Below are 12093 nucleotides of genomic sequence, written 5' to 3'. Positions count from 1 at the left end.
GATATGGAAGCAACTCAAGTGCCCATCAGTAGACAATAAAAAAGTTGTGGCACATACATATAATGGAATATTACTTAGCCATAAAATGAATGAAATCTTACCATTTGCAAGAGCACGGATGGCCCTAAAGGGTATATGCTAAGTGAAATAGGTTAGTGAAGTAAGTTAGTCAGAGAAAGACAAATACCGTTATGATTTCACTAATATGTGGAATCTAAAGAACAAAATAAAATTGAAACAGATACAGAGGACAGATTGGTGGTTGCTAGAGGACAGCAAGATTGGGGGACTGGGTGAAAAGGGCAAAGGGATTAAGAGGTACAAATCAGCAGTTACAAAATAGTCATTGTGGATGCAAAATACAGCAATAGGGAACACAGTCAATGATATTGTAATAACTATGTATGCTGCCATGTGGGTACTTGAAATATAACTGGGGGGGGTCACTTTGTAAAGTATAGTGGAACCTCAGTACTCAGCATTAATTCATTCCAGAACTCACGATGAGTGCCAAAACCTATGAGTACCAAACAAGCAACTAGTAATAGAGCTGGCGGGGAAGCACCATGATTCATACAAGTTCTGGAAAGTGCGACTTAGTCCCCAGCAAGAGCCAAGTGCTGCAACATTTTTTTCTTATCAAAATGCAACTGACTATAGGGTTTGATGAGCTCTGAAGCTGGCAAGTACCAAGCTATGACTGTATACGTTTGTCTAACCACTATGCTGTATATCTGAAACTAATACAAAATAATATTGAATGTAAACTTTAATTGAAAAACAAAAATTAGAGAAAATGAGTGAGCAAAATAAAGTTCAAACCACTTCTTCTACTTTATCATTTTCACTACTAGGGATTACCTTAAAGAAATCATTGGATGAGATCACAAAGAAGCATATAGATTATATTTATGATACAATTATTTATAATGGAAATAAATAAAAACCACCCAAAATATTCATAAGGATTTAATTATGGCGTATCTATTTAACAAAATTTTAGGAGGCAGTTAAAAGTGATGATGTAGATTTGTACATCTATATTTACTGATATGAAGAGATGTCATTTATAAAGTTTAACTGATTGTCTACAATGGTGATATTTATTTTTTTTATCAGATATTACAGTATTCTGAAAATTTTTTTACAACATTCATGAATTGATTTCATAGAAAAAATAACTATAGTCAGTCTATAGTTAGTACTTTAAGAATAGATAATAAGGTATATTTATCACATGACAGACTTAAAAATTTGCTCCTGGATCTCCATTAGGAATAATTTAGTCCTGAAATATCTCAGTTCAAAATGAGTATCCAGTCTCAATAGAAATACAATACAAATGTAATATATCCCTCAAATCAGTTTGAGATTATATTCCCATATAATTAAAGGAAAATACGGAAACCATCTAAAACTGCTGCTATGTCAAAATAACTTACTTAAATTTCTCGACAGTTGATAATAATAGCAAAAATATTAATGTAGATAATTTTTAAAAATTACATATGCCCTTGGATTTGCTTAAATAGCTGGTAATGTAAATTGCAAAATCATGCAAGATCACATCTAATACTTCTGTACTGTCGCTTTCCATATAATGCAGAATACCATATTGATTGAAACTAAATTTGCTGTGTATTTGGATAATATTATTACTCATTGGAATTAAACTAATGCAACATTCCTGCTGCACTTACACAACAATAAAATAAATACCTAATTGAAATGGGTTATATCAGAAAAAATAATTACACTAATCATAATTATTGAAGGTAAAAAGTAAATCCTGCCCTGGCTGGTGTAGCTCAGTGGATTGAGTGCGGGCTGTGAAACAAAGGGTCTCCAGTTCAACTCCCAGTCAGGGCACATGCCTGGGCTGCAGGCCAGGTCCTCAGCAGGGGCCATGTGAGAGGCAACCACACACTGATGTTTTTCTCCCTCTCTTTCTCCCTCCCCTCCCCTCTCTCTAAAAATAAATAAATAAAATCTTAAAAAAAAAAGTAAATACCTCCTAAGCTGCTTATATATTAACACCAAAATAATAGCCTTGCCCAGAAGATTATCAACTAACTTTTAAACAATAAAGAGAGAAATAATCAAGAAAAACTTTTTTAAAAATTTGCTAAGTCCCCACTTCCTCTAGCCTGAGTACTAGTTGTACTGGTGACCATTATCTGAACAAACTCACCATCCAAAAGAGCCATGTGGGGACTTTAACAACAGTCAAGACACTAATCATCCTCCTCTCTTTCTCTTTTTTTATCCCTCTAAATTATTACTACTTATCTAAAAACTGTTTTCCTAATATATAAACTTAATTTTTGCAGAATCAAAAACTAAAAAAAAATGTTTAAGATGTTCAGAAAACATCAAAAGGATTGAAGAATGAGTCCAAAATAAACATTTCTACCCACCAATGATATCTAATGACTCTGCCCCCACGGATCACAGTACTGCTCTTTTTATTGGCTGTGTATCTGGTTCAAAGTAAAAGGTAAGAGCTTTATAGAATCAGCTCAGCCTCTCATCATCTCCCCCATACCCACCTGGCCTGACACCGACTTTTTTCCCCTCTAGCCTTCAGTGCTACTCTTGTCCTCATTTGTTCCCTTGAGTCTCCCGGCCTCCTACTAAACCTATGAACATGCCTTAATGTATTTGAACTTATTATTGCCCCTATTTGTAATGTTTCCCCCAGGTGCCCACAGAGCAGAGCCTTCACCCTCTCCTCCTATAATTCTGTGCTCAAATGTCACTTTGTGTAACCACATAATTTAAAATTGCAAGCTCATACTACACCTCTACTTCTCCCCCTTTTCCTGATTTATTTATGTTTCCATTGCACTGATCATCTTCTAACATACTTTATCATTTACTTCCTCATTTCATTTGTTGTGTCTCTACCAGGAGATTAAAAGCTGCATAAAACCAAGAGGTTTTATTTTGCTCAGGGTATCCCAGTATATGGAATGATACATCACACATATAAGACACACTATATATGTTTGGTCAATAAACATCACAGCAAGCATCACCACCACCAACAAAAACAAAAACAATTAAAATTGATATAGGATTCAGGAATTTGGTTGGGAATGCACTTCTCTAGTTCTCTGTTCATTGTTCCATACAAATCTAAGTTCCTCTTACAATTGAGAACTGGTCCAAGTAACATGAAAATTATCTACTTAGTTTTGTTGGGCTTCAACTATGTTATGAATGAATTTGAAAAGATGATTTATTTACCTTAACTCCAACTCACCTTACCCAGCAGAGCAAAAATGTCATTTCCATTTTGTAATATCTCTTCAAATGATCTTAGTGCTTTTTTAGTATAAGGCTCTTTTCCTTTTGTAATGTCAAGCCATGCTCTCAAAATCTGTCCCTGCAAAATGAAAAATTCTAATCATGCTTCCACTTCTTTGGGGAGAAAATGGATAAAAAAGGTAAACCTAATGTCATTTTTTGGTAATTAGTAACAAAAATCACTCTATCAAATAATATTATGAATAAACTGTGCAGTAAAATTGCTTTGCAACTCTTACCAGCCTAGAGTGTGGGAAAGTATTATGAATTTCAGCCTCACTGCTCTTTTCAATATTAATAAGAAGAAGCTTGGCCAATATTCCATTAATTCTAAATAACCAATATTCTTATTGGGACTTTGCTCATAAATTATTATTAATAATAGTTAAACATGCAATTTGATACATAAATAAGAATTTGTGACCCCTCTTTGGACAGACTAAATGAATTAAAATGGAAAAACAGTGCCTGCATTCACTTACATTAAAAATTAAGATAACTTGGAAAACAATCTCCTTAATTTCTGTGACTAGTCCAGTGAGTGTCAGATGGAAGAATGAGCAGCCTAACAAATTAAACGCTGAAGAAGTCACAGCTGTTTACCTTTAGAGATGTTAGTGAGCCAATGGGTTGCAAGATTTACAGAATCAGTAAAATGGACACAGGTCGAATATTTTTCTTTTTAATGTCAAATAAAAATTATGAAATCTGCTCTCCTATCAAAAAATTTATAGGTTAATTCATAAACTTAAAAGTCTTTAACTGAGATTATATTAACCTCCCCATATTTCACCTGAAAAGACAACTTATACTACTAAAACAGTGCTATTTGTACTGACTCGATCTGTGTCCTTACTCAAATTGTTTCAACCACTATCCCTGTGTGGATGATTCCCCAACTTTTTTTGTAGTCCAGTACCTCTTCTAGATGTTTCTCTCCTTTTTCATCTATCTCTATCTCACTGTTCTCTAGAGCCTGAAATATAGCATGTCTTCAGTTGAACACATCACCTTCCTTTAAGATTGCTTTTTCATTTCAAAATAGTTTCCATTCATGTTAACTTGTCTCTGAGAGACATCCTCAATACCTTTCCCCCATTACTTACAATCAGTTGACAAGCCTTGTGGGTATTTAATAATTCTCAAATTTATACCCACTGTACAATATTTTAGTGTAGGCTCTCAAAACATTCTGTCAGAAAGCAGTAACTTTTTCTTTTCTCTCTCTTTTTTTTTTTTTTTTTTTGCGGGGGGTGCATCTACGGTAGTTTCTCCCCAGGTCAGTTCATCCCATAAAACATTGTTAAATTAGTCTTCTGAATGTGTACTCAAGTAACATCACTGCAACAATTCAAAACCTTCAATGGTCTTTCAATGCCTAATAAATTAGGTATAAATATGGTATCAAGCTGTCAAGATCCTTCCATTTGCCTTGACCCACCTCTCCAAGCCTTTCTTCCACCTATGCATCCCATACCCTGTCAAAATGAGAGTCTTACTGTACTCCAAACCAATATGCCTCCTTGTTTTTCTCATTTTCATCTATTACTTCCCACCTTGGGAAAACCTATTTCCCTTTTCCATAACTTCTGCCTGTAGAAACTATCCACCCTTTATGTTTTAGTTCAAATGCTACTTCTTTCAAGAAATTATTCATCCTCCTACACAGATGTGATCTCTCCTTAAGTACCTAAAACAGTGTGTAGCACAAAGCAAGCAATAAATGTCAACTATGATTTTCCTGTGCACTTTAATCACACCTCCCCATAATATTTGCTAGGTACATGCTCCACCACACTACTAGGTGATCCATTCATCAAAATAAAGTTTATGCATTCTTATTTGTTTATTACTAACAGTGCAAATAATGGTGCCTTGTGTCTAGAGTAGTTCAATAAGGAGAGTGGGAGGGGAGGGAAGAAAGGAAGAAGGAAGGGAGGAAGGAGGAGATCTTTTTAAGTGTTAATAAATAGCATAAAAATAAACAACCATTGAGAACCACAATTATTCAAAGTAACAAAATATTAAAATATATATATATATATATATATATATATATATGGCCATTAATTTATAAAGTGAGACGACAGTGGGCAAGAACAAAGAATTAAATAGCAGACGTTACTGAATATATAAATAACACGTTCCCTTGAGTGTTTCCATTTTAAAATAAGAAAAGCAGCTACCTCTCTAGTACCATTTGACATTTTGATCATTCTGTCAATATATTCTCTCCCCTTATCATGACGACCGATGTGCCATAGAAACAGGCCTGCGTGGTACAAAGCTTTCGGTTCTGCTGCTTTACGCAGCTCCTTCACTTTGGCATCTGATTCCAGCACAGCTTCTCTATCTGGGGCAGAAAAAAAGACATGTAAAAATTACATTCTAGTCAAGTATCTATAGTAGGTCAATGATTAACAGGGCCAAGAATTAAGTTCTTCTAGAGCAGAACTGTCTAATAGTAATTAAAACACAACCCACATATGTAACTTAAAATTTTCTAGTAGCCACATTAAAGAGGTAAAAAAACACAAGTAAAATTAATTGTAATAATATATTTTATTTAGTTCAATATATCTAAATTATCATTTCAACACATTTGGTAAGAAAACCATTGAGATACGTTGCATTTTCTTCTAACTCAATCTTTAAAATCTGACATGTATCTATCTATACATACCACATCTCATTAAGTTGTTAAATTTTCTTCAGAAATACTTAATTTGTATTTAGATTTCATAATATTTATGAGAAAGGAGACTCATTTACTCATTGTTCCAAATGTAACTTTTCTAATAACTGCATCAAGTATCAGTTTTAAATTTAAAAGTAATTAGAATTCAATTAAAATTTGGTTCCTCAAGCTAAACCCAAGTGCTCAATAGCCACATGTGGTTAATGTTCTATAGTTTATGTCATTCCCAAGATATAAAGGCTATATATGCAATTTTTAAAAATAATTAAGGAAAAAAATTGGTAGTGGTTCTAAAATGATATTAGTAGAGGCAAACAAGGACTAGTACTTAAATTACCCAACTCCCTAACCCATTTCTAAAATATATCAACCTGCTAGGCTGATGCTGTCGCAGGCCAGTGAAAGGCAGTATAATTACTGTTACTTACATAGTTTAATAATGACTGGCTGTTCCCTTTAATAGATGGCCTACTTCGAATAACTAATCATTACTATACAATTCACTATACATGAATATGTGCTTAGGACACAAAAGTCAATTAGATCAAAATCCTGGATCAAATCAGGATATGGATCAAGTATGCAATAAGAAAGAAAACATGCCAAAGTTGAGGGTGGTGATTCAAACAGACTACTGTTTTGGAAATGGCTCGCAAGCAGATATAAGCGAACCCTCCTTTGAACTGCAATGACACAAACTTAAATTTAAATGTGGAATTCCCAATGTATCACTTTACCACTTTAGGAAACAAAGTTTTTTCTGGTGGGCTGCAGCTGGCCTGGATTTCAGAAGACTCCTTTGGCCCTGCAACTCTCACACCTGCCTGAACACCTTCAGAAATGTTCATTAAGGAACCACAACACAGAGACAGGAAAAACCTCATTAGGGCAGGAGCAGGTACTGTAGTTTTCTGCCCAGATTTCTATCAGGGACCTTGTCAGGTCCCTGAGAAGGCATCAGTTAGCTGTGACACCACCTGGTGTCACAGTTAGCTCTTGCCAGATCTCAGCTCAAGCTCTTATGGCATCAGAGCCCTTTTCTAGTCAGGACTCACATACAGAATTCAGGAAGAACGTACATGACAATCTAGGCCTTTTCCAGGCAATACTGACAAACATCTGGGCCCCACCTCGGCTCAAGCCTACCCCACATTCTATGTGGTGGAAAACAGAGTCAGTACTCAAGTGTCTCTAGGTAATATTTGTGCCTTCATTTAGTGTCTGAGAAATCACATTTCCCAACAGAACCAATAATGTTGAGAATAGTCAATTAAATGAAAACTTGACTTTAGAAACATATTTTATACTCATTTTTTAAAGACTTGTTGACTAAAGCTATCCTATGAAAATTCTCTGTTCCAGCTTAATGTGCTCCTACTGGAGAGACAGAAAGGGGAGCTGTAGAAGAGCCCAATCCTGAGCCGCTTCCCTATGTTTGCCTGTGGATTTCTCCTGTCTGACAAACGTGCTTTCCATTGATCCTGCCTGTCTTTCAAAGATCAGAGTAAGTTCCTCTCATAAGGATTTCCCAGGATACTCCTATGAATGAAGAGTATATGCTATTTTCAACTAATGATGGATTCATATGTTTTTATCATTTTACTTAATGGTAACAGTGGAATTAAATCTTTGTGGCTTTTACATTTTCTTTTTTCAACTAGATCATAAGCTTGATGTCATAGATTACTCTTATAAATCTTCCCTATCTCCTAACTGTATTTAGAATGGTCCCTTGCAGAACGTAAGCAACTGGTTGTTAGATTTGTTTAGTTGCTAAACATATTAATATCTTAAGTAACTTTCTACTGATTTGTGCAAGTGTGGGGGGGGTGAAGGAAGTATGTGACACTTTGCTTAAAAAATGTGTTTTCTGATATTTAAAAAGTTATTCTAAGACACTGGTTATTGTCTAATTAATTGACACAAGAACTGTATTACTAATTCTATTAACCATTATTGGATATGTATGTAATACAATGCTATTTTTTCTTTTTACCTATAATTCTGATATTCTCCTGCCATAGCAATAAAGACACACCATATATTAACAGTTCACACAATTTTAATTGCTGGTTTTGCAAAAAGTTCTTTCTATAATGTAGTCATATCTTCCAAACTACTACTTCATAAATATTTACTAAATATCTTCCATGAGGATAGGCCCTTCAAGAAGCTCAAGATATAGTAGAAGAAAGAAACTGCATATGGCTATACATTTGAATGCAATGAGTCATAAAGTTGGCTGCTGCAGAGCAATTTATATACCACCTGTTTTTGGCTATTTGGGTATTCTTTTTTGTTTGGTTGTTTAGCAGCTGCTAATACACATTTACCTCTACATTAACTCAGACAAGTTCTATATACAAATGAAAATTCTGCCATAGGCTATAAGGAATATGAAAGTAATATAACATATACATTTCTTTGTGCTTGATGAACTTATAACCTCGTCAAGAAGATAAAACATATATAAAATAAAAAGTACCTATAGACAATATGTAATACTATGATCAGACAGAATGCTATGGTAATTTAGAAAAATCAAAATTAAATTGAACAGGAAAAATTGTCCTAAGCATTATACTTAAATACTATACCTGGATTAGGACTCATTTTATGGGTGTATATCAATGCAAGTAGAGAACAAAGTGATACATCTGGTTTATTTTTAATAGCCTCAAATTCTCGAAGAGCTTCTTGAGTGTTACCTGAAAATCAAAATTATGTGAAAAATGATTCTCAGTGAAAAACAAGAATTTAAAACTCATGCAGCATGGTTAATAATTTGCACATACCTTCCATTAATGTACCATAGGCATGATAAAACCTGAAGACTGGGTCATTACCATACCTCTTAATTCCTTCACTGGCAACAAGTAACACGTGATGGAAATACCTCTCTTGACAATAGTAATTAATCAAAGCCTAAAAGGAAATAAGAATTAAATATTACAAGGAGATTCTGGTGTTCTGAAATATCTAAGTAGATATTTATCTAAAATCTTGAATGGTCTAAAAGTTGTTAGAGCATAGCATTCAGTACTAAGGAATATACAACAAAATTAAACATCTATGTTTTCTGATAATTTCAATCTTTTCTCCTCAATTGTTAAGCAACTGTTCTCTGTCACTTTTACTTTGCTTCCCTCCTGCTATCTAGTCCCCCTTTCAGCTGTTTCTTGAATGCGATCGGTACTCCACCTCCAGGACCCCCACAGCGTTATCTCAATAAAATGCAGTTTCCCTCCAGTGTCCCCTCCCTAAAGTCTCAAATGACCTCTTAGTTTCCCAACACTAAGGACACTTCTGGTACTACTTGACTTCTGTCTAGCATTTAGTATCAATAAGAATCTTTAACTCTCTGGAAAGGCAGTGGCATGGTATTGTAAAAAGGACATGGCTTACAGAAAAAAAGACCTGGTTTCAAATTTCTGGTTCATTTTATCACTCCTGAGTTTGCTTATTTGTAAAATGTCAGTTGTTTACAGGTCACTGTGAGGATAAATTAGGATATCATACTGTAAAACTCTAGTCTGAAAAAAAATTCCTTCTAACCCTACATGTTGATGAAATAAAAAACCATGTATCCAGCCAAGACCTCTCACCTCTCACCTAAGTTCTATTTGCACCCCCCCCCTCCCGCCCACTCCAGACAGGAGTTGTGGAATCCTCCCTTCCTGTTTGCCTGGTCCCCTAAGTAAGCTGTCAGTAATAGGTTCTTCTGTTTCTCTGGTCTACCTCCCACTCTCCATACCACCTACCACTATCTTGGTTCAGGTTAGGTTGTTCTGTCCAACAAACATTTTCTGACCACCTACTTGTATCATGCCCTGGGCTAAGTACTCTAAATAGGATGATGAGTAAGACTTGGTGGCTCCTGTGCAGGAATGCTTAAGTTTTTCAAGTGAGACTAGAATCTAAGAAAAACTGAAAATCCAATGTAGTAAATGCAAGAAAAAAGCTTGTAAGTTGCTTGAAGAATACAGGAGAATGAGTGTTGGATGTGGGAAGGAGTGAAGAATAAAGTTAAGGGAAATATTCTTGGGCAGGACTTCAGGACTGATTCTTGATTTGAAAGCTCCTATTCCCCTACACACACACACAGCTCTATTTCCCTTTCAGGATTCTTGAAGAAGGTACAGGAGTTAGCCAGGCAGAGGAACCACGATAAAAATCGGCAATGGACTGTATAGGGACAGGGAGGAATGCAGAGAACTAAGAGTTACTCTATACTTTAGAGCAGGGATTGGCAAACTATGGCCCATGGCCATTTCTATCCTATGCCTGTTTTCTTTGGCCAGCAAGCTAAGAATGGTTTGTACATTTTAAAGTTAAGAACAAGAAAGGAAGAAAAATGTTTCATAGCATGTGAAAATTATATGAAATTCAAATTTCAGCATCCATAATAAGGTTTTATTGGATTAAAGCCACAGTCCTTTTTAGAGACAGTTTGTCATTCCCAGTTTTAGAGCCTTCAGTAAGACAAGGATTACTGGATCACAAAGCTGGAGAGGCAGGCAGGGTCAGGAAGTGCCTTGTATTAAGTTGATCCTCCAGGCTAAGTGATAAGGAGTCACATAGCAATTTTCAGCATGAAAGTGTTTTTTATTAAGGAATTCATTTGGGTGGTAGTACACAAGATAAATTTCAGGTGATTACCAGAATTTAAGGGGATGGTGGAGGGCTTCACAGGAAGATAATGTAAAAATTCAGGAAAATATCAAAAGACATTCCAGCATGCCTTATCACTGCCAAAATGTCCTCCACCCACTTTTCACCATCTAATATGGCACACATTTTATTTACTTGCTTACTATCTGGTGCCTCTTAGTCAAATGTAAGCTCCAAGACTGGGGCAGGGGAGGTGTATTTAATTTTATTATTGCAGGGCTCATTATCTTCAGGACTTAGAACAACACCAGTCAAATAGGAGGCATTCAACATTCAATGCATTAACTTAATTAAGGTTTTTTCCAGCACTAGCCTGTAAGATGTGTGAAGGCAGGGTCTGCTCAGTTTGCTCATAACCATCTCCAGCGTCTAGTAGTCACACTGTGAGCCCTCCACCACTATCTGCTGGACGATTGAATTAGTAAACAAATGGAGAGGACCATCATCTTAAAAAGAAACTTATTTGCCAGTCTGTCTTCGTTAGATCATCATTTAAGTGGGCTGACATTAAATATTTGCTGAACGGATAATCAGTAATAAAGAACACATCCTAAAATATAGATTCCTCCTCCATTTTCCAACCTATCTCTTGAATTTCATGTACTCTTTCCGCGCTCCTTTTACTGTCCTATAGCGGAGCAGGGGAGCTGACGCTCGTTGGCCCGAAGTTACTAGAAATCGCACGCCGGCGGGCGCAGTAGGTGTCATATGTTGACCAAGCTTTCAGGACACGAGACAGGACACGAGAGTAAAAGTTACACACAACAAACAGGGTGGGACAAGTACACTAACGGCAATTCGAAAGCAGCACGCTGGGGAGGGAACCAACCTCAGAGTTCCAAAGCAGCACCCGCTGGGGAGAGAGAACCAACCAGGTGATGGAGGCTACGGGCTGCCCGGCCAGGCTGGGGCATCAGGCACAGCCGGGCAATAACGCCCTCGCGCCCACACTCGCCCCGCGCCCCCTTGCTCCCGACCAACCCCCAAAGCAACCCACGTCCAGGTTCCACCCGCTCACCTTCAACCCCTGCGAGTCCATGGCTCTCCCGAAACTGGACCACGGGCCTCCAGGGAGCACGCTCGCGGAAGGCCCACAGAGGAAGCAGGGGTCTAGTCGCCACTGCAGGCCCGGAACCCCCTCGCACCAAGGAGGTGGTGGGAGGGGCTGGGTGAGGCGGGATTACACCACCATTGGCTGCTGGGGGAGGGGGCGGGTCCTCGCTGCAGGGATTGTTGGAGGAAGGGGGGGACCGGGGGCTGAGACTCTCGGGAAAAACTGCGGGTGGAGTAAGGGGCGTGACCAGATGGTGGGGAAGACAAAGGAGGTCAAACAGAGAAGTGAGCCTCCGAGGACAGTGGGAGGGTGGGCTGGAGGATGTGGAATTAAGAAATAAAGAAAATAGGGGAGGAAGTAG

At 37.1% G+C, this 12093-nt stretch overlaps 1 protein-coding gene across 1 annotated transcript in view; it reads right to left on the bottom strand.

Moving 5' to 3' along the window:
• The window catches only part of TTC21B (tetratricopeptide repeat domain 21B), a 70432-nt gene extending 58608 nt beyond the window's left edge, over positions 1 to 11824 (bottom strand). The window contains exons 1-5 of the mRNA XM_028509351.2: positions 11697 to 11824; positions 8803 to 8932; positions 8605 to 8715; positions 5496 to 5662; positions 3266 to 3388 (exon numbers count right to left, since the gene is read on the bottom strand). Of these exons, the coding sequence (XP_028365152.1) occupies positions 3266 to 3388; positions 5496 to 5662; positions 8605 to 8715; positions 8803 to 8932; positions 11697 to 11717 (552 nt within the window). The 5' untranslated portion in view covers positions 11718 to 11824. The remainder of the gene's footprint in view (positions 1 to 3265; positions 3389 to 5495; positions 5663 to 8604; positions 8716 to 8802; positions 8933 to 11696) is intronic.
• Between the last annotated feature and the right edge of the window lie 269 nt (positions 11825 to 12093).

This window comes from Phyllostomus discolor, chromosome 4 (genome assembly GCF_004126475.2).
Source record: "Phyllostomus discolor isolate MPI-MPIP mPhyDis1 chromosome 4, mPhyDis1.pri.v3, whole genome shotgun sequence".
NCBI classification, from domain to species: Eukaryota; Metazoa; Chordata; class Mammalia; order Chiroptera; family Phyllostomidae; genus Phyllostomus; species Phyllostomus discolor.
This window is presented reverse-complemented; position numbering and strand designations above follow the sequence as displayed.